Source organism: Frankliniella occidentalis, unplaced genomic scaffold (assembly GCF_000697945.3).
Source record: "Frankliniella occidentalis isolate FOCC.00 unplaced genomic scaffold, Focc_3.1 Scaffold16, whole genome shotgun sequence".
Lineage (NCBI taxonomy): Eukaryota > Metazoa > Arthropoda > Insecta > Thysanoptera > Thripidae > Frankliniella > Frankliniella occidentalis.
Window position 1 is genome coordinate 2746281 of NW_026267146.1, and position 22734 is coordinate 2769014.

The following is a 22734-nucleotide window of genomic DNA, read 5'->3' on the forward strand; positions in this document are numbered from 1 at the left end:
CCCCCCCCCCAACCTCACCGGCCGGACGCGAATGACAACGGCCACCTCCTCCCACTGGCTCGAGGTTATAGTCGCAGTACGTATGCATGCACCGGAGAGCATTGACAGACGGCAGCAGTGCAGCCTGCCACACAGTACTTCTGACAGGTTGCAGCAAAAGGATTGTTGTCACGAGTTACTTCCGCCCTGCAGCACCAGAAGGCCCACCCGCGCCGGCCGCCGCGCGAGTTTACAAAGCGGGTGGCACGGGCCGTGCGCCCGCGCGCAGCAGCAGGTCACGGCGCCTCCTCTCGGTCCTTGCGATGCGTCGTGTGTTGTAATCGCAAAGCAAGGTGACGGCACTGTACCTCTAGTCTCGGTGAACGTCGCGGACACGGCAGCGGCAGGTGACACGACGCTGCTCTCGCGTGCGCTTCGTAGGGGTTGGGGTGGATTTTGGGGTCGGGCCTCAACGTTGGGCCGTGTTTTCAGGCTCCCGCCCCGCACTAGCGTAGAACGGCCTCGTCGCGCGCCGCTCGATTTCTCATGGCCACCCTTGGGCTGCGCGCCGCGAGGGGGCCAACCTCCCGAGGTTGGGGCGGCTCTATTTGCGACGCGCAGCCGCTCGTGAATGCGGCGGAATCGCGGAGGGCGGACCGAGAGCAGTCGGCGGTCGTGTAGGCGACTGTGCATGTGGCTCAAATTTGGCGAGTCATCAATTAAAGTCTAATCTGTTTTTTGTTCAGGAGTTGAAGAGTTTGCCGCGAAGAAACGAAACGGGCCCGAAACCCGTCGCCTCCGAGCCTCGTTTTGTGCCGCCCGTGAGTCTCTCCGAGGTAAGATTTTGATGTCTACTTATTGATGGAAGTCTCCACTCGTAGTTGTGACCCTCGCTGCCCCGAATCACGCTTCTGTTGGAATAAATACCTCGATTTAGTGGGATGGGATCAGCGTGGCGGCGGCCGCGCACGCGCGGTCGTAGTTGACTGCGCCGCCACCAGGGGCAAACTCAGCGCTGCCGTCGCCCATAACGGCACTTAAGCATGGGCTCTGACTGAGTCGAGTTTGTCGAGGTGTACGCGTCTCATTTCCCAGGTGTTTCACATGAATTACATCCCTCTCGCCACCGTGGAGCGAATTAGAAGAGCAATTGACGAAGAGGTAAATATCGTTCGGGATGCTCTGGCTTTGTAATTTGTCCGTTTTGTCCCCGGGGCTTGGTTTCTTTGGTGTGCTTGGGGTGGGCCTGAGCGTTGGCTTCCGAGGGCTTTATAGTGTAACCCAGCCTAGCCGGACCGGCTGAGTTTGGCCTACGCCGGCCGCTCAGCTGAGCACCGATGCTCTAGTTTTCTCATCCCGGGCTCAACACCTCGTTCACACTAGAACGTGATAAGTTTTGGGTGCGCCAAGGATATTTTTGGGGCCTAAGTTCGATCGCCGGCCCTCTGCTAGTGCAGGCCACAACTCCAGCACTGGCACCGGCCGTATTTTCTTTATTTCGGTGGCTTCCCCCCCTCGTACTCCAGCAGAAGTAAATATCACATACAATATCGGTCTTATGATTAGTCATTAACTTTATTTGCCTGTGGGTTTTTGCGACTAGTGCATGAGTTTTGCAGTTGGCTTGTTGTAGCGACATTATCATGGCATAGGCTGATAGGTTAGGCCTATATAGGCAAGCCTATTTTGCGTCTGTAGTGTGAGCTGATAAATGTGGTGATGGGCAATCATTTGCATGTATCTGAAGGCAAAGTTTGAACTTCAGAAGCAGGCAGCTGCTTTTTGTCTGCTAATATCTTTGTTTTGATTGAAGTTCTTGCTGTGTGTTGTGTATTTGAGGGCTGGATGATGCTCAGGATATTATCCTATGACCTGACTGCTTCCTGTCCCTGTGTGTTATTTTTTTGGAAACAATTTGATCAGCATGTGCATTGTTGCGTAGAATTGTTACATCTGGTGTTATAACATTTAGTAACAGATGTTTCATCCATATTCTCTCATAATCATCCCTCAAATTACTAGTATTAAGTTTAACACTTGCATAAAGTACTTAGTTCTGAAAATATCAATAATGGTTTGGAACTAAGTTTTTGCATTTTCATAAGGTGCTGTACAATATGTTTTGAACGCACCTTTGATGATAAGCCTTCTTACAACCAAATTTTAAGCATGGCATATGATGGAAGTTCATACTGTTCATGACGTTTGCTTTGAACTTATTAAGTTTTGTTATACATCTGACACAAAGAGACTTGCTGATAGTTAATCTGGGGGAGTCAATTAAACTATCTAATCTCCTCATGAAGCTTGTGATTACAATAGATTTTAGTTTGAAATACTGTTCTACATTATCCCTAATCCTCAATTTGAACAATCTTATGTTGATATGTTTTAAGTTTTTGTCAATTAGTGATGCAGTCTCTTGCATTTGCCCTTAACTAACCGCTGAACCAATTACAAGTTTATTGGTCAGATATTTCCCTGCTAGTAAATGTTTATCCTAAACAAATATTGTTCTAATTACCTGCTATCATAACTTCTATGTTTTGAAGGAGCAGTCTTGACTCTCTGGTATTTTATAACCTCCCCTTTAACATCTTGAGTTATTAAATTTGTTTTTAAAGCCAGTCCCTATTCAGTTTGATGGCAGAGGAAGGTTAGTGAATAGACAAACTTGTCTTTTACCCATATTCCTTTCTAAGGATCTTACACCTATATATTCAATATACTTGGAGTCACCTGTTATTAAAGATGAAGCTTTGATGCCTAAACCCAGCCGTGTGTCTCAAAGAAGGCTTTTTTTTCTTCTTTAAGAAATTGACAAAATTTAGATGTTTAGTTATTCTACATAGTCTGTGTAGAGTGAGAAATTCTCAATCTGGTCCGACCATGTGGATTTATATTGGTCTATTTACCCATTGCAATATGAGTGAAGGTCCAATGATTCCCTGACCTAGCCTGCTGAGGTTCCTGAGGTAGCACATTGCCTCTATAGGGCAGGGCAGCAATGCTGCATGCGGCTACTTCCGCGCGTCGGCGCACAGGACCTACTGTTGGATGTATTTTCTGATTTCTACCATTTACTTTCCTCCTTTGAACTTGTCCCTGAGCGTTTCCGAGACTACTTATTATTTTGCATGAGGCATATCTGTCATTTGTAGATCATATGTAGACCTAGAACCTGTTCAAATTTATTTAGTGCACGAGTTAGGCATGAAAGCACACCCCTCTGTTAAGAGCATTAGTACTTAATTGTTATGTATTGTGGTGAAAGGATTTTGGATATGATATGAGAACCCAATCAAACTTATAGTGAGCAGCATGTGTCCTCTAATACAAACCAAATTTATTTTATCTGTATTCTTCCCTTAATTTTCACTTTTCACACTACCATGGTGGGAACTTGGTAATGTGAAGTCTGGTCATTAGACCATTTCTCACAAACATACTTTATTTTCAGTGTTTTGTGAATAAACAATGATGGATATGGTAGCGATGCCTGCTCCTGCTCCTCCCCCGGTCTCTGGTCTTGGACCTGGTCTTGGTCTCGGACCTGGTCTCGGCCCCGGTCTGGGCTCTGGTCTTTGCACCGGTCTTGGCCCCGGCCCAGTACCTGGCCAAGAACCTGTCCAAAACCACCAGTGGCGTAGGAAACGTACAACTGTCAGAGCTATGCTGTCTGAGACCCTTCCTCTTGAAGAAGCTGCTAAGTTGGTAAGGATGGTCTCCAGGGATTAAAAATTTGCCATAGCTCTGTTCTCAAGTCAATTTAAACTAAAGGTGGAGGGACTTCTCTTATATTAAAGGAAAATTCTGCTTACTTAATCTTTTAGTCACATTTTAAAATAATTTTTACCAAACCAGTTTGTTTAAACTTACACTAGTTACTAAACTAGCTTTTTGATCTAATAGTAATAATTATCAGTGTTCATACATGCTCTATGCTTCCCAATTTATTCATTTTGAAAGATAGTGCTTATAAGTGCAATGAACATGCTGATCAGCACACTATTATCACAGCTTGATGTTTTGATAGGAATGTTGCTTTGATTCAACCCTCAAGCTTTTTGCATGTGCCAGGGTATTTTTCCACTGCTTTTTAGGTGGTCTAAAGTGTTCTAAACTTTCAATTTATGTTTTAACTGCTTCCTGTATGGTTCTTATCATTCTATATCCATGGCTATATAATTTTTTATTTAGCCATTGAGGATTTATTCATGTTCCCTCATTAAAATCAAGTTTGTAGACATTTTCCTGCTTTATTTTCAAGTAACATGGTTGAGCAATTTTTTTTTATTAATGTCTTAACAATAAAATATTAAATGCTTTTGGTCAGTTTGTTTGTTTTGTCTTTCCTTTTCTTATCTAAATTTATTTTTGAAATGTTAGAACCAGCATTGTACTTATACATTTTTTTTGTATTTTTTTGTATTTTAGGAGATGAAGGAGTTACCCTCTAAAACCCCTGTTTCGGTGTTGCAAGAGTTGCTCAGCCGAAGAGGCACTACACCAAAGTATGAATTGGTTCAGATTGAAGGGGCAATACATGAGCCTACTTTCCGCTACCGTGTCACTGTAGCTGATGTTGTTGGTAAGGTTATCTACTAGTTATTATCTGACCTACTTGTTTCCTGATTTTTTTCTGTGACTAAGTTCTTTTGAATTGTTGTTTTGTTAGCAATGGGCACAGGGCGCTCTAAAAAGGAAGCCAAACATGCTGCTGCTAAAGCTGTTTTAGACAAGCTGATTGGTGGCCAAAGTGATGGTCTGACGAACAATCCTTCACCGTCCATCCCAGATGTGTAAGTCAGGTTTTCAGTGAATCCTGAAAATAAATGGGCAGCTTGCACCGGTCATTTCTTTTTACACTGTCCTCTTTTATTTTTCAGGCAAATTGTTTCTCCTTATGATGACAAGATTCCTGGAAACCCTATTGGAACCCTGCAGGAATTGTGTATGTCACGCCGATGGCCTCCACCATCATATGAAATGGAAAGTGAGGAGGGTTTACCTCATGAACGCCAGTTTACCATTGCATGTGCTATTTTCAACCACAAAGAAATTGGTAAAAACCTTAACACCCCTCCTATATTGGATATAGCAACTGTTAATTTTGTACTAACATAAGATTTGCTCTCTAATTATAGGTTCAGGTAAATCCAAAAAACTAGCTAAGCGACAAGCTGCTCATAAAATGTGGGAGAAACTGCAGGACTCTCCAATGGAACACAACAACATGCGTATGGGATACAATGAAGATGATGATGAGGTATGCTTACAGTTGCTGTTTGCCTTAGATATCAGTTAATGTCATGTTTTCAGTTGTGTTCTGTTTTAAAAAAAATTACTTCAACTCCTATTGTTAAGTGCACATTAACGTTTTTCTTTTGCTGCTGCAAAAGTCATTTGAGCTACCCATAACATTTCATATCTTTTTCAAAAAAGGGATGAACAGTTATTGTTTGCGACTTACTATCTAAAGTTTTTCTACCTACTCCAAATATCAAAACTGCTAAATTCAGCTTTTAAAATGTTGCCTAATTACACACGTCTTTGACATTATTATTTGTCATTTCTTTATTCAAGTTCAGCAAATCTGATTTTTTTAGAACTACCTTTATTTAAATTATGAATTATCTTGAGTGAGTTGTACCGGTCAGGTCAGCATTGCCTATACTCAGAACTTTCTTTCGTCTGCTTTCAGCTGTAATAATGCACTGATTAATGCAGGGCATCTTGTCAAATATGACAAATTGTGACCCTAATCTAAATTCTATGAATTTCTGATTTCTTGTAGATCTCTCGAGTGTCAAATGTGGCGAGCCGCTTTGCAGGTCTGAAAGATAGTAAATTCCATACCATGACAGCCATGCTAAATGTGAAGGTTTCACAATTCCACAAGAACATAAAATGCTCGACCGGGCCTAAGCTTGATGAGCTCAAGGTAATTATAGACATAACTTATGTTTGGTCAGGTGGCCTTCTGCTTGTTTCTTCGCCTAGCCAAGCCTATTTTGTTTCATTTGGGCTGATTAACTCTTGTGTTTATGTGTGGAGTAAGTTATGCTTTCAATTTTAACATTTTCTTGTCACTTTTCTGACTCATTTGTTCTCTTTCATTTCCAGACACAGGCATTGAATCAGCCTGATTTCAACTATGTGAAATTCCTCCAGGAAATTGCGGTTGAGCAAGAAATTGAAGTATCTTACATTGACATTGAAGAAAAGTCAATGACAGGTATGACTGGATCCTTATTGTGTGAGCTCATGTAGGCACCTGTTCTGAAATTAAGAAGTTTTCATTCTTTGTGCAGGAAAGTTCCAGTGCTTGATTCAACTCTCTACCCTGCCTGTTGCTGTCTGCTATGGTTGTGGTCATACCTCGAAAGAAGCTCAGTCTGCTGCAGCTCAAAACACTTTGGAGTATTTGAAGATCTTGACCAAGTTGTGAAGAGATTGTTAAAGCACAGGTGATGATTTCTGATACACCTCATCATTCATTTGTGCAAATGCGCTTGTCTGTGTCAGTTGAGACCTATCAGAACTTTGAAGTTTTGTTTCATTTTAACTTTTACGCTGTTTAATTTTTTGGTTAGTATAATTTTTCTGAGCATGTGTGTACCATGTTCAGGGTAGTTGTCTTCAGAATTGAAATAGTTGAAGTTCATCGATAGGTCAAGTAAAAATGTCTGTTTTTGGTTGCTCAGAGGTTATCACCTGGTTATTGGGTCTCTTTCCACTTTAAAATTTTGACTTCATGCAAAGCATACCACTATGCAATATGCATGCAAAAGGGCAGTGCGGGCGGGCATCAGTTGGTGCACCTATCCGGCGCTCTGTCCTGTTTTCCTATTGGCCCAGTCGCATGCCAGGAATGTGGCCGGGCCGTTCCGGTCGGCAGGCGCTCTGCTTCCCAAATCAGATCTTGAGCAATGAAAGTAGCAATGACAATTATTCAGAATAATATTCATTGCCATTCTTTCTCATTTATTTTTCAAATTTGGATCTAGATATAGCCTAAATATCTAAACGTTCATCAATTTGTCGTAAAAACTATTGTCTTAAGTTTTTCCTGGCTGATAACTTTCTTCTATTGTTCAAGTGTCTGAGTTGGCTGAGAACTGTGTGTACTGAACGGAATGGCCCTCTTGATACCCAGTCTTTTACAGTACAAGCTATACTTTGCATAGAATTAGTGGAGTTTTTCCGTGAATGCTGATCACATTTGTCATGATGATTGAAAATGCAAAAGTAATTGTATAAACAAAAAGTGGTTTGCACCATTGATAGTTTGACTCCTCTTTACAAGAGGTATGGCATGGTTTTAACTTTTGACACATATACACTTAAACAAAAATATATAAAAAGAGAAAATATATAAAAAAAAATGTTGGGGGATACCTCTTTAGGAAAATGGGCATTTATTTAATGCAAAGTATAGAGGTTGTAATATTTGTTTGTGTACAGTACGGAATTGTTATGGTGAATCCAGGAACATTAGAAGCTGAGGGATAGGCTGCTTAGCCGTATGTAAATTTTAATTTATCTGTGTACTTGCAGTTGAAAGGTCATCCGTTTTTCAATGAGCTCAATATGAACCAGATGCAAAGTGAGAAAAGTAGGCTGTAGGATGTGGAAAAATACAGCCCCATGACTAAGATGCACAGCCCATTGAAAGATCTAATGCTCGTGTAAAATTAATTATTCCTAATGGGGAAGCATGTATGTATTGTTAACCGGTGTCAGTTTACATTTTCTTTATTTGTGTATGCTGTGATGATAATTATTAAACAAAAGTAAGGGTTTCCTGTTAATTTTGCTCTTTATGATACCTGTCAAGTATTTAAGTCATTTATTTGTATTTGTGATATGTGATGTAAGGTCAAGCTTTCCAGTTTTGCTCGTGTTACCAGTTATGTTGTTGTGTAGCTGAGTTTTTTTAGATTTGAGCATGTTTCTTCTTTTCCCTTAGCTTCTAAGGCTCCTGGTGTATCTTTTTATTATTGTTCTGTAGAAAATACATTTGTCTGTCAGGAATTAGATTTTCGATGTGCTTTGGCTGCACCTTCCATGTTTCTTTCTTGCCAAGCACATTTTGTTGTTCTGATGTAAGCACATGGACTTTGTACCATGTTTTGTAAGTAACATATGCCTTGACAGCCTTGGTGCTTGAGGTTTCAGATATTTGAGTAGCCACTGCACATCACATCTTTCCATTTTGGTGCCGAAACCAGTTTTAGAATGAATTTATGGTCTAAGTAGGTATGTGTGTTTGTAAATATTTATTCTATCTATGTATTTGATGTGGATACTTCAAAATGTTTTCAAGACGCTATCATCTCTCGTTCATGGTTTATTTATTTATGGCATTGAAAGATTTTCTTTTGACCGCAACAATTTGGTTTATATCATATCTAGTTGAATTAAGCATCATAGTATTCCAACCTATGTCAATTGATTATGCTCTTTTTTTCTGCTTGTGAGGACATACTACTTCATCAGTATTGAATGGCCATGTACCAAGTGTACTACTTGCCCTTTGTGATTTTTGTATTGTGTAGCTCAGCTATCCATCCCTCATCTGTTGTGCTTATGGAATGGTCATTGTTTAAAGATATGTTGTTCTGATATCTGACCACGTGAGTGTATTTATTTTTGTGTGCGTGTGAGTGTGTTGATTAATTTATTGATCTTCAGGCCTGCAATTTTGTTTTGATTCCTAAAGCGCAGCCCCACATTGAGAATGGACTATAATTTATCACCTGAAGCCCTTTACTTTTTACTGGACAATATGTCTTTGTGAAACTTAAACAAATTAAACAAGTTATCAACATGTGATTTGAGGTTTAGTGTCAGTTTCCAATCTTTTCGTAAGCACTTTTGTTGAAACAAACCATTTGTTAGTACGAATCTCAGTGTTGTCCTATAATCTTTTAACTTGACTGGTGGATGAACCCTACCTTTTTGATTGGTTTCATTGTATTTTTGTTTTTGTACCTTGAAACATTGGCTGTACCTGTAACTACAATTTTTGTTTTACATATTAACTGCTTGCTGGTATGTATTGCAAGTTTTTAATCTATGTTATTGCATAATCAAAGTCATTAAGCCTAGCAATTATGATAGTATGAATCTTTTGTTCTACTTTTGAAATATCTTGACTTCTTTTTGGACTGCTTTTTCTGTGCTCTAATGATTCATTGTTAATGTTTCATTCGCCTTTTACTGATGCATAATATGTTAACATTCTCCATAATAGCCATGATCTCGCCAGATGAATCAGGATTTTTAGGTGTGTTCTTGTACCTTATTGCCTCAAGTGTCTGTGGCCTTCTATGAATTTATTTGTACATTGTAATATTACCAGTGTAGTTGCAGAGATGTGTGTTATGTGACCATTGTGACATAGTGTATTGACTCTGTACTTGCAGTACAAATGTATTTTCTAAATCATCACTACAGTGACCATACATAATTCCAAATAAATCTGTACTCCTATTATATTGTTTTTGAATTCAGCCTTATTACTGCATTTGAATTCTGCTCAAAAGAATATCTTTACATTTTAAACAAGTACACCAAATTTTATTATTTAAATCAGTGCCACATTTTTACAGGAAATATACTTAAACAGCTATCAGAACATTTTCACTTTTTCCTCTTTTTGTGTTAAAGAATTTGTAAAATTGGAAATTTTTGAGTGAAATTGGCTTCTTGGTTCCAAATTCCTCCAGAACGAACTCAAAAAGCAACAGTTTCGAATTAAAAAAAACTATTTTTTTTTTGACGAGAACTTTGATTTGCATAGCTTCCGAGCGAGCTTATTCTCATACTCTCCAGCCATCTCGGGCCCACGACGGTATTCCGATAAACTGACAAGAGTTTTCGTAAAGTGAGTCCAGAGCAAGGAGCAAGGCGACTGCGAGCGACGGCGGTGTTCCGCCACGAGTAATCAAGTAAGGAACCTGACTGTCACGTATTTCGTTTACGAGCGCTAACTTCCTCCAACCCTTTCGACCCGACCCTCAGAGTTCCGAATGGAATAAGAGTCCACTTCTTTTGCCAGAACGACCGTAGTTGCAGTCTTCCGAGAGATCACTGTCAAGACAAAACCCGAAAAGAACTACGGGCGTGTACCGAATCACGATTTCAGGTCTTGTGTAAGAAAGGAGGGGCACTGGTCACTTGAACACCGGCGTGGATTTCCTTCTGAGTTTTTCTGACGTGCTGTTGCTGCCTGTACTCCCACTAGTTTTTCTGACCGGGCCGGCAGCGGAACCCGACCTGTGGACGCCGTTCGTGTTACTGCTGCTGCGGCCAGTTTTCGTGGTCGACGGTGACGGAGACGGCGACAAGCCCGCTGTGCGTGGCTCCGAGTTTGGCGTCGACGCGGAGCGACGGTGTCTGTGGACGGACGACGCGGGCGCGACACTCGGGGCACCTGGCCGTACGGACTTGAAGCTTTTCTTTGGTTCGAGGAGGGAGACCGTCGACGAGGACGTCGGCGGCAAAGGAGGCGGCGGCGGCGGCTCCTTGAGGGCTGACGGCGTGTCGGTGCCATTGGGCAGGTAAGATACATCGTCGACACGGATGACGGGCTTGGGCATATCGAGATGGCAGGTTGTCTTGCTGTTGACGTTATTGTTGTTGTTGTTGACGTGGCTGTTGACGTTATTGTTGTTGTTGCTGATCGTTTCCGGCGAGAGGCACGGCTGCTCACCGTCCACAGCGTCCTCCTCTATGATCTTGCTGATGGCGCAGGGCTTGCGGCCGCTTTTGCTCTTGCGTGGCTTGGCGTTGGTGATGTCGATGTCCGGGATGAAGAGACGCAGCGCGTTGGGCCCGGTAGGGAACTTGCTCTTGTTGTTGGGCTGCAGGATCTTGGTCTCGCGGTCTGTGGCCGCCATAGTGAAGTCGAGCGAGGACTTGGTGACCACCTCGTCGTGCAGGTTGTATGCCGTGATGAGCTGCTGTACCGTGAAGCGCGGCTCGTCAATGTCTTGCTCGCCTTGCGGGTCCTGCGGGTCCCGTGGGTCCTGCTTGTCCTGCTGGTCCTGCAGATCCTGGGCGTCCTGCTGGCCCTGTTGGTGCGGCTGCTGCTGCTGCTCCGCGTCACTGTCGTTGTCCTCGTTGTCCTCGTCCAGGTCCTCGTCGACCTGCGCGTCTTCGTCTAGCGTGCTCTCGGATGACTCGGAGTGCGACGACAGCGTGGACTGCTCCCGCTGTAGGCCTGCGGTGGCCGTGATCTCGGGCCGGGTCTCGTGCTGGTGGCCGAGGCAGCCGTTAGCCGACGTGGCCGCGGCCACCATGAGGGGCGCGAGCAGGGCGGGCAGCGCGGGCGCGCCTCGGGCCAGCAGGCCGCTGCGGAGGGCGCTGATGATGGCCTCTGCCTCCGCGTCGGCCTCGGCCTGGGTGTGGGCGTCCTGGACGACGGGCGCCACGGGTGCGCTGGGCGCGGGGGTGACTGCCGGCTCTGGGGTGGGGGACGTTGGTCTGTCACCCGGGGCGGGGCTCGGAGCCACAGCCACGGCCACGGTCGTCGTGGGGATGACGGTGACCGGGAGCGCGTTGGTGGTGGGCGTGGGGCTGCTCGTGGTCCTCTCAAGGAGCGGGGGCTGCGCGGGGCTCGAGACACTCGGCGCGGGCGTGGCGGGCGTGGAGAAGGAGCCGGAGACGGGCTCGGCCTCGTCCTCCAGGTCGGGGAGTGTGTCGAGCTCGGAGCCGACAGACGTGTGCGAGCCACGGCCGAGCAGGCCCAGCTGGCTGAGGTCCGCCGTGGTGGCGCGCGTCAGGGTGCGCAGCCCGGGCAGGGCCCGGTACATGGCGAGCACCTCCTGGGAGCGCGACAGGCTGCGCAGCCCGTACAGCTTCTCCCGGGAGCGGCTGAGCGACGGCGACATGGCCACCAGCGCGGCCTGCAGCTCGCGCTCCCGCGACTTGGACACGAGGGACATCTGGCTCTCGCACAGGCGCGCGCCGGGGCCCGCCTTGGTCCGCGCCGCCCCCAGCGGGCCGCCGCCGCCGCCGCCGCCCCCGCGCTGCAGCACGCGCTCGAACAGCGCCTCCCTGGACTTGGACAGGTACTTCCGCAGGTTGGGCGCCGTCGCCCCCGGCGTGGCTGGCTGCGAGCAGGAGGCGCAGCTGCGGGTGCGGCCTGGCCCGGACTCGGCGGAGCGCTGCGACAGCCAGGGGTGGCGGAGGCACTCCTTGGCCGTGGGGCGCGACCTGTGGGACGGAAGGGACGAAAAAAACGTTAGGCGTCGAAACCAAACCGCGACTCGTCTGAATGAAAAGGCGTCGTAAAGCCTGCCTTGGATCGCGCTGCAGTAGCCTGCGGATGAAGTCCTGCGCCTCGGGGCTCACGTCCTCGAACAGCTCCTCCGGGAAGTCGAGCTGCGCGCGCGAGATGTTGCAGAACGTCTCCTGGTCCGTCTCGCCGCCGAACGGCGAGAAGCCGGTGAGGAGGACGTACACCGTTACCCCCAGGGACCACATGTCGGCGGCCATGGTGATGGGTTCGTAGTGCAGGATCTCCGGCGCTGCAACACAGAAACAGTAATAAGAAAAGTAATTAGAATGTGCTTGCCGTCACCCGCGCCGCGCCGGGGCGGAGGGTGACACTTACCGACGTAGTCGGGCGTCCCCAGGATCTCCCTGATCTCCGTCCCCTCTAGGATGACCCTGGAGATCTCAAAGTCGCACAGCTTGACGTCGCAGTCGGGGAAGTCTCCCATCATGACGAGGTTCTGGGGCTGCGTGAGAGACCGAAGACGAGAGAATCATGAGACACTTTCTGCACGGGTGGGCGTCGAGGGGCGGCCCCTTGGATGGCGTGATACCTTGATGTCGAGATGCGCGATCTTGCGGTGATGGAGGTAGCCCAGGCCCTCCACGAGTTGTCGCGTGAAGGACACCACGTCCGACTCGTAGGGGACAATGTTGTCGTCGATGAGGGTCTGCAGGTCTCCGCCGGGGGCGCTGCGACACACGCGTGCGTTAGTACCGAACCAAGAGTAACACCAGTAACACACTGCGTTTGCAGCCCGGCGGTCAAGACCGAGGGGTACTTCACCCAAACAAATCAGTGTACACCCTCCAAAAATAATCATAAAAAATGACAAAACATTAGAAATAAAAATCTAAAAATCAGTTAAAAATTTTTAAAAATAAGAAAAAAGCAGTGAGGATCAGGAAAAAAAATCTAAATCAAGAATCTATCTTGAAAGCAGATGATACAAATTTAAGAATAGGTCTGTTTTCTACTTTTCTCTCATATTCAGGTGTCATTTGTTTATGGCTGCTTGTTATTACTCGCAATTTTGTAATTCGGCGTACTAGCGGCGTTGAGCACAGTGGCCGGCGTCGGTGGCCTAGTATTGTTGTACAGGGACGGGGCCGTGCTCTGCTCCCGCCCCCTGCCCTGCCTCACGCAGTATCGTTGGAAAGGGGGAGGGGCCTGAAGCGACACTCGGACAGCCAGCCAGCCACTCACTGATTCCCCTAGCGCCAAATAAATTGTTTTCTGGTCTCCGCTTGGTTCTCTGTCCTTATCGAGAGTAAAAGCAAGCTGACACCTTAAAGTAACTTAAATATTCTTTATGTATAGTCAAAAGGTTTTTAAGGTATCATCTGCTAAAAACGAGAAAAATCAAGAAAAGAACAGAAAAATCGGTGTACGCTTAAATTTGCAATTAAGTGAAGAACCCTCGGAAGGACCCCTCGGTCAAGACCGCCGGTTCTCCGGCTGCCAGGTGACAGTGAGGCGGGGAAAACAAACAAACGCCCAATAAATGCGGGGATGCGGGGAAGCATTCCTTGGCGCCAGCTCTTGCGTGTAGCCGCTGTCGTTCGTCCCGCGCGGGGCGTGTCCCACGGCATGTCCTGTCGCCGCTCACGGCGGAAGGTCAAGCGGTCGGCGGCGGCGTGTTCTAACAATTTACATCTTTGGGTTTGGATCGGGCGGGTCGGGCCGGGCCCGGGCAGGCGCTGATGGCGGCGTAATGCTGCCCGAATAAGGTGACGTGACAGCCCGGCTCCAGGCCGGCCGGCGTGCAGGACCGGCGGCGCCCAAAGTGCGGCCGGCGATCAGCCCAAAGAGGGGGGGTCCGACCACACTGGCGCGTGTTATAGGGCTAGGGCTGAAATGGGTCATTTTGTTTTGAAATAAACGCTGAAAGATGTCTTAAAGTAATTTTTACTTTTTTAGAAACGAAAATTGCTGTGAGGAAATTTTGAAACAACTTTGCAATTTTCAATGAAAACATTGAGTGGCCGGTCGAGTTGGGTTGGGTGGGGGTGTACTTACTACTCCATGACGAGGATGATTTCGGTGTCGGTCTGGAACACGTCGTGCAGCTTGACCACCCGGGGCGAGGGGCTGCAGAGGGACAGCAGCGCGATCTCGTGGTGGATCTCGGCCGAGCAGTCCACACCGTAGCGCTGCCGCGAGGAGAACTTGGCGGCCAGCTGCGTGCCCGTGTCGCGCGACCGGCAGCGCCGCACGGACGCGAACAACCCTCTGGAACAACGGGCGAAATGTTGTTAGTTTCCTTAAAATTATTGTGAGTGTCTGCACAACATGTTGTCAGTTGCAATAATACGGGCGATTCAGCCAGAGCCCAGTATACGCTTTTGGCAGTGCCTCGCCGGCCTCGCCGGCCCCCCACCCACGCGTCGTCGCTGCGTGGACCGGACATTCTCTCTACCCTTCCCTCCTTTTTCACTTTTCGTCCCGCCGGGCTGGAGCGCGCTCGCGAGCCGAACGATATGCTAAATAATGCTTATTGTCGATTCATCGCGGGTATGAATATGTAATCCATTCTGTACGCGAATGTAAACGCTTTACGCACTGCCTCGCGTCCCCCCACCCCTCCCCCTCTCCTTTACCCGCGCGGTTCTCCGCCGTTAGGACGCACGACGATGTGGTAAAGCGCGCACCAATCAATGAAAACGGTCCTTTGAATCAAACGGAGGTAAACATCAAAACCCCGACCGCGGCCGCAACGCGATCAAAAACAAAGCTGAGCAAAAATGTCAGCTGCTAATGTTTGAAGTTGCACGTTGAGCCCACATAGAGGTCTGGCAGTGGTGTATACCGTAATCATTTCAGGTGATTGACAACTCAGAGACCCCGCGAAACAGTGAAAGCTACCGTATGTATGGTAGCAGCCTTGTCTCTCCCCATCTCTCAGGACTGATCAAGATAAATGCTGTAGTCTTTTTTTTAAAAAATTTTTTTGTCGAAATTTTACCCACACACGCCGCCGGCTCGCCGCCTGCCTCCGGCCGTTCGATCCGTGACGCAATCCGAACCGTCAATCAAATGAATCACTTTGGCGCGGCACGGCGCGGCGCCTCCCACGCGAAACGCGGAAAAGTAACGTCCACCCCCGTACAAGGTGAAGGTGTGCGCCGGCTGTGCCCGCGGCTGTGGGGGAGACCTACCAGCCGCCCCCGCCAAAAAGAGTCAACAAAACATCCCCTTTGGAGTTGACTCCTCATGCTAATAGGATTTAGTCAAGCTAAACGGTTAGGGAAACAGGATGTGCACAAAACCTTTACTATACATTTCTTTCCTCGCTTTTATTTTTGTGACTTAAATGCGCAGAAACACGATGCGCGGTTTTCCCTCATCTCTTTTCTTATTGAACAAAGAAGACGGCGCGCCAAACGTTTTCTCCTCTCCAGAGTGTACAGTCGTCGTGGCCGGTGACGTTGCAGCATGTCATCGCTTGGTAGTTGCAGTGCGAGTAGGGACTGCGTCGTCAGGGAAGTAGCGAGACTGTCAGGCGGAGCCAGCTGACGGGCCGAGCCGGGCCGGGCCGAGCCGAGCCGAGCCGAGCCGAGCCGGGCCGAGCCCAGGCTGCCCGTTGTGTGTGTCAGGTGCGGTGTCGCGCGCTATCTGTCTTGAGCGCCTCGTGCCGCGCGGCCCCGCCCGGCCCCGTGTACACTGCCGTGATATTTGTACCCGTGATATTTTTACCCCTTAGGATAAAATAATGACTGCGGCCCCGACCCCGCGTGTACTGCCATGGCCATCGCATTTACTCCGGCATACAAATAATGGTTTAAATACTATGGTGTTAATTTCACACCCTGGGGTGCAATGTCCACGCGCCGTGGGGGCTTTTCTTGCCTAAATGAAGGACAACACAGTGTGCTTTCGGCACATAGCCTAACGATCAGTAACTGTAATGGTGGACATGCTCGGCCAGCCCGCAGGCCTCTGTTCAGATCGGCGGGTAGTTCGCAGAAAGACCGACTGCGAGCCTCACAAGGCGAGGAATGCCTCTCTGCGAAATGGAAACGCTTCTGCCATTTTCTGCCGCGCTGTACTTCCCTCCGAGACTGGCGAGACATTGCACAAAAGTGTCACAATGCGCTGATAGAGCAATTATCTCCGAGTCGGGACTGCACCTGCACTGCTGGCATTGTCGTGGGTGTGGGTGGTCTGCTTTGGGGCGAAGCCGGGCGGTGCGCAGCGTCACACGTACGACTTCACCTGCGAGCGCGTTACATTACCACCGTCATCCTCCACCAGCGGTGGTAACAATACTTACCCCGAAGCCCAAAATGGCGTTTGCTAAAATTGTTTAAAACTGACAGCATTTTATTCTTTGCAGCATAGTGTACTTTGTGTTGCGTGCTGTGTTTGGCAGCACTCAAGAAGTGTGTTCTGATTTCTTGTTCCTGTGCATTGAGTGTCTAAGACGATTCGCTTGGCTTTTACAGATTTTAAACGCCTCAGCGCAGCCCAGCAGCCCACCAGCTAGAAATAATCAAACGCCCTGATTTTGATAGAATTTGATTGTGACAAGCCCAAGATCGACAAATCTTAAAATGCTCTCTCAAAATAGGGCAAGAAGAAAACCAGTTGAGGGCACCGAGTGCAACAAGACGTTCTCTCCGGGAACGGATTTAAAAAGACACATGCGAACACATACAGGAGAAAATCCGTTTAACTGTACGGTTTGTAATAAGAAGTTTATCTCAGGGTCTAAGCTTCAAGTTCACCTCCGAACACACACAGGGGAAAAGCCATATGAGTGCAACGTGTGCTTCAAGAAGTTCACCCAACTGGGTCATCTGAAACAGCATGGAATATCTCACACAGGTGAAAAGCCATTCGAGTGCACGGTTTGTAAGCAGAAGTTTACAACAGGACCTAGTCTGAAAGTTCACCTCCGAACCCATACGGGAGAAAAGCCGTATGGGTGCACGGTTTGTGATAAGATGTTTACAACAGGGCACCGGCTTCAAATTCACCTGCGAACACATACAGGAGAGAAGCCGTATGGCTGCACGGTTTGTAATAAGAAGTTTACAACCGGATCTATTCTAAAAAATCACCTCCGAACCCATACGGGGGAGAAGCTATTTGAGTGCAACGTGTGCTTCAAGAATTTCGCCCGAAGTGGTCATCTCAGGCGGCATGAAATGTCTCACACAGGTGAAAAGACATTTGAGTGCACGGTTTGTAATAAGAAGTTCGCAAGTGGGGATGGCCTAAAATTACACCTCCGAACTCATACAGGAGAAAAGCCCTACAGTTGTACGGTGTGTAATAAGAAGTTTACAATTAATAGTAACATAAAAGTTCACCTCCGAACCCATACGGGAGAGAAGCCATTTGAGTGCAACGTGTGCTTCAAGAAGTTCGCTCAAATAGGTAATCTGAAAGTGCATGGAATGTCTCACACAGGTGTAAAGCCATTTGAGTGCACAGTTTGTAATAAGAAGTTTACACAAGGAAGTGATCTAAAAAGACACCTCCGAACTCATACAGGAGAGAAGCCATATGGTTGTACGGTTTGTAATAAGAAGTTTCCAACAGGAAGTGATCTAAAAGTTCACCTCCGAACTCATACAGGAGAGAAGCCCTATGGTTGTACGGTTTGTAATAAGAAGTTTCCAACAGGAAGTCAGCTAAAAACTCATCTCCGAACACATACAGGAGAGAAGTCATAAGTCATATGGCTGCACAGTTTGTAATAAGAGCTTTGCCAGAGGGGATGGTCTAAAAGTTCACCTCCGAACCCTTACGGGAGGAAAGCCATTAAGTGAACACTGTGCTTCAAAACGTTTTCCATCAGAAGCTATTTAACATTGCAGTTTCGATCTCACTTAAAAAGGAAAACAATCTGATTGATCTGTGTGCTAAAAGACCGTCCATCTCCCACCCCACTACACTGTTAGATTCCTGCAAAGAAATTCTTTGCAGAACTGCGAAGTATTTAGATCCTTTGTAACAACGAACCACTTTGTAATTACCAAGTGATGCTATGCAATTAAGAAGCAATAACGAAACACACTTCAAAGCATCGCTTTGCAATTGCTTCGTAGCAAATGCTTCGTAGTTACAAAGGATCTAAACACTGCACAGTTTTGCAAAGCAGTGCTTTGCAGGAATCTAACAATGTACTCAGGCAATTAAGTTCTTATTTCTTAAATTGCCTTAAACAAATATATGGACTAACATCTTCGACTTCATTCGGCTTTGTAATTAGTTCACGTTACTTTGTAAATGGTTTATTGCCATATGACTTGACTTGACAAAATAGTAAAATACTGTTTAAGATTCCCATATCAGATGCCCATGTATATCCGTCGTTTCTTTGTACTACTGAGAGTGTTGTTAAGAACGCAATTATTGCAGATGTAAACTCCAAAATAAATTCTAAGATATATTAGAAGACACTCTTAAGCGCACTAAAATAATTAAAAATTGAAATATAAAATAAAACTTTACAACCTTTTTGTTTCTGTATGCATGCTCCACTGCTCTAGAGCCAAAATTAGTATATAATTCTCCATTTGTTATTAAATATACGAATTAAAATTTCTAGGGTGCGTATCAAAACGGCGTTGTCGTGGTCAGATGCGTATGACACGCCATTTTTTTTTTATCGGTAACTGCTTCACCACAGAGAAAGCATTGATCGATTTATGTCGCTGATGAAGACATCTGTCCCGGCGGCGCCTGGCGGCGGGGCGTGGTCCTCCTAGTGCGTGGTGCGGGATGCTGCCATGCGCGCGTAGGGGCCCCGCAGTCGGTTCAGTTTCAATGTCAGACGGGAAAAGTAATGACCGCTGTGGGTAGGCTGCAGCGCTGGGCGCCGGGGCGGTAGGCAACATCAGGGTCTGCAACGCACGGCGGTGCGGCGGGCCTGCATAGGTCGACTGGCAATGGCAGGCGCTGTGACGCCGCGGTGGTAGGCAACTTCGAGGTCTGGAGCGCCCCGGCGCCCGTCGGGCCTGCCTACCCTGGCAATGGCAGGCGCTATGAGCGCCGGGCGGTAGGCAACTTCAAGGTCTGCAGCGCTTGGTGGTGCGGCTGGTCTGCCTACACTGGCAATGGCAGGCGCTATGAGTGCCGGGGCGGTAGGCAGCCTCGGGTCTGCAGCGCACTGGCGCGCGGCGGGCCTGCCTACCCTGGCACTGACAGGCGCTACAGGCGCCGGGGCGGTGGGCTACCTCGGGGTCAGCAGCGCACGGGCGCTCGGCGGGCCTGCCTACCCTGGCACTGACAGGCGCTACAAGCGCCGGGCGGTAGGCAACCTCAGGTCTGGAGCGCACGGGCGCGCGGCGGGCCTGCCTACCCTGGCACTGACAGGCGCTGATAGCCTGGCGCGGCCTGCGTCACGCCGCCTCATCCTGGCGCGGCCGGCGCTCCCAGCGCCCGCCCACGCCCGCGAGAGCATCCCCGCGCAGCAGCCGTCTTGGGAGACGCAGGAATAGCCCGGCGGCCCGGACCGCCTTCGATGGGCTAATCGCTTCATTTCCATTCCTTTTGCGACCGACCCGACCGCCCAGGCTGCGACACGTGGAGCACACCCGGCCCGGACTGGGTCACTTAGCTCGCGTCGCTGACGGCACACCAGGCGAAAGCAGAAAAAAACAAAGGTCAAAATCGGTCGAAATCAAGACAAAGTATGACAATTTTTGTGACAGGCCCTTAAAGACTGTCCTGTACTAGAATGAAAAGTCCCCCTTCCCTCCCTATGTGTAGCACAGGGCAGGCTGCACGGTGGCGGACGATAGGTGTTTTTTTTATTTTAGAAAAAAACGAGAGAAGCTTCTCTAGAGTAAAGACGATTTTACACTTACTTTTTTATTATTTTTCTAAAAATTATGGGGTGTTTCCATATTGACGTTGTACACCCTGCTAATTCCGTACGTTTTTGCCCGTCGGAGCCCAGCCCTCCGCGACCCAACCCTGCGTCGTTACACTCTTTGGCCGCCGGACGGGCGAGTCCTGACGGCAGGCCGGGCCGCGATGCTGGATCAGTATCTCCTCCCAGCGCCGCGGACCCCGTCCGGCCAAATCAAGCGACAAACACATTTTAAAGATTTGCGCGCGAGGCGTTAATGTATTCAAACGTGGCGCGGAGCGCGCGGCCCGGACCCGGACGGGCGATTAGACACGCGAGTCGATGACTTGTCTCCTCACGCCGAGCCTCTCTCGCTGCTCAGATTCACAAATCGGCTCCCGCGGCAAGCTCGTGCACTCAGACACCCTGCATGTGTTTCTAGAGGCAGTGTCGCGTAAAACTGTTGAGGTATTCCGACGCGTCATGTAGTGTCTTCAACTGCGCCGCGGCTGCTGGGGACACTTTGTGCAACCTCTTTTCCTCCCCTATCCTAGGTCACTCCCCCTTTACCCTGCTCCTTTCTCCCACTGCCCCCCGCCCCTTCCCAAATACATTTGGATCGCCGTTGACTTCATGTGACTGGACGAGTTGCCCTGGCTTGGGTCACAACACTTCTTTGTCTCTGCGACCAGCTGACTGCGACATACTTTACTAGGTTGGGCCGAAAGTACACTTTTGTCAGTCACGAAAACGCCTGGGTGCGGAAAAGTGTCCCCGACCAATTCGAAACTCAACGCACTTTGAAATTTTGATATCGGATAATATCTTCTGCCTGTTCTTTGAGCGCAAAGTTTAACATTAGTTTCTTATGGGTAATTCGGTCAAGTATCAACATTTTTGTCTAGGGCTAGAAAAAAAAATTGTTGAATAAAACTGACTTGAGATTAGTGATCTACGCCAAAAACCGAATCCGATGATATACAGTATGCCAACATTTGTAGTCATTTTCGAGAATTTTTCCTTTCATAAATATGCAAAATTTTAGAGAAAAAGCGAGAATTTACGAGATACTTTTGACGATGTGAGATGACTTGGGACTTGGAACGCAGAACAAAGTTTTGGTATTTGACCGAATTCCCCATAAGAAGCTAATGTTAAACTTTGCGCTCAAAAAACAGGCAGAAGATATTATGCGATTTCAAAATTTCAAAGTGCGTTTAGTTTCGAATTGGTATGGGACAATTTTCGGCACCCAGGCGTTTTCGTGAAGGACAAAAGTGTACTTTCGGCCCAGCCTAATACTTTACGAGAGAGAGAGCTCACCTCTGAAAGAATTCCACAATTTTTATACTCTGGAAAAGAACGCCAATATTTGTATTGTGAAAGAAAGTTGTTCCCAAACTAGTGTGCGTGACGGGGTCGTCACACCCTCTGTCACGCGTGACGGAGTCGTCACAAACTCTGTCACGCGTGTGAGTGCGGCTGCACGTGCGACGCACCTGAGCGCTCGGGGAATGCAATGCCGTGCACTCTCTGACACACAGACACCTTTTTAACTAATGGCGCGCTGGTAGGTCTGGTCGCCGCGGTGACGGTGGAGTGACGGCCGTGTGACGAGCCAGCGTCACGACAACAACCTCCTGGTCGTCATGGCAACCAGACTTCCTGGCGCTGCAGCCACACACGACGCTCGGCAGCGTCGTGCATTGCTTCGAAATGCCTTCGAGTAGGGAATACCGAGAGCGATGCCAGGCGCGCCGGACTGTTTTTACTCTCCGGTGCGCTTGATCGTCCATCTCGTTTGTTGTTTGATAGCGGACCAAATGGCATTTACGTTCACTAGGCTCGCCCCACTCTGGTCGTTTCTTACTTCAGGAACAACACTCATAAACCAAGTGTGTAACCCCTAAACACTGTGAGTGCAACTTCAATAAGATGTGCACTACCTTCAGGTGTTTAACTCCGAAATTATGTGCGTGCCATATCAGAAAGTGTTCAGAGGAGTTGGGCCTCACAAGTGCACAACTATACCTATAGTTAAACACTCGGCTAGCGCAAGCCAAGCGCTAGCTCCACACTTGGTTTATCAGTGAATTTGGGAATTTTGGGATGCACAAACTAAGTGTTCAACTGTTCAACACTTCTAAGTGTGCAACTGTAAGTTAAATACTTGCAAGTGTACAAGTGCAAAGTCCTCGGTTGCACACTTTCTATACAAAGTAAGCCTCCAATCTAAGGAAGTGTGCAACCGAGGAGTTGCACACTTGCAAGTGCACATCTACCGAGTTTAACACATGCAAGTGTACGATTTCGGAGTTGCACACTTGCAAGTATTCACACGCAAAAAAAAATATAGCACCTTAGCTATTTTTTTAGCACTGGGCACTGGTGCTAAAAATTCATCAGCATAGGCCCAGCTATTTTTTTTAGCTCCAGTGCTAAACTTTTAGTTGTACAGCTAACTGAAGCAATGGTCTAGCTGTATCACTAATAATATTTAGCAGTACAGCTAAATATTTTATCCTGTAGCTACTTTTTTGGCAGGGGTGCCAAATTTGCCTGCTAAATCGATAAGCACGGAACCGATTATTATTTTTTTCCGTGCAACTTGCAGTTGCACACTTAGGGGTCGTCCACATATTACGTCACGCGCTTAGGGGGAGGG

At 47.6% G+C, this 22734-nt stretch overlaps 4 protein-coding genes across 7 annotated transcripts in view; 2 read left to right on the forward strand and 2 right to left on the reverse strand.

Annotated features, from left to right (window-relative positions):
* LOC113208230 (proline-rich protein 36-like) overlaps positions 1-516 on the reverse strand; it is a 37706-nt gene extending 37190 nt beyond the window's left edge. The window contains exon 1 of the mRNA XM_052264067.1: positions 348-516. The gene's annotated coding sequence lies outside the window, so the exon portion shown is untranslated. The remainder of the gene's footprint in view (positions 1-347) is intronic.
* Positions 517-981: 465 nt separating this feature from the next.
* LOC113208202 (RISC-loading complex subunit tarbp2) lies at positions 982-9480 on the forward strand. Its single transcript, XM_026425111.2, has 9 exons — positions 982-1140; positions 3440-3693; positions 4417-4570; positions 4658-4781; positions 4869-5044; positions 5127-5248; positions 5777-5923; positions 6106-6217; positions 6294-9480. Exons 2-9 carry the CDS (start codon positions 3457-3459, stop codon positions 6428-6430), a joined length of 1209 nt encoding a protein of 402 aa, XP_026280896.1. The 5' UTR covers positions 982-1140; positions 3440-3456; the 3' UTR covers positions 6431-9480.
* Positions 9481-9542: 62 nt separating this feature from the next.
* On the reverse strand, positions 9543-14559 carry LOC113208221 (serine/threonine-protein kinase ULK1-like). The gene is made up of 6 exons (XM_052264156.1): positions 14555-14559; positions 14285-14497; positions 12819-12957; positions 12605-12731; positions 12290-12518; positions 9543-12204 (listed from the first exon to the last, which is right to left on the reverse strand). The coding sequence occupies exons 1-6, from the start codon at positions 14557-14559 to the stop codon at positions 10161-10163; spliced, it is 2757 nt and encodes a 918-aa protein (XP_052120116.1). The 3' UTR covers positions 9543-10160.
* Positions 10399-22734, forward strand: part of LOC113208212 (gastrula zinc finger protein XlCGF17.1-like) — a 15090-nt gene continuing 2754 nt past the window's right edge. For 2 of the 4 annotated variants that reach the window (XM_052264069.1, XM_052264071.1), the window contains exon 1: positions 10403-10547. Coding sequence is in view for 2 of the 4 variants with exons in the window: in XM_026425122.2 (XP_026280907.1) it covers positions 16819-17946 (1128 nt within the window). In the remaining 2 variants the exon portion in view is untranslated. Of the gene's footprint in view, positions 10548-16710; positions 18528-22734 lie in introns of those variants that run through there. The other 2 variants (XM_052264068.1, XM_026425122.2) reach the window with 2 other exon arrangements.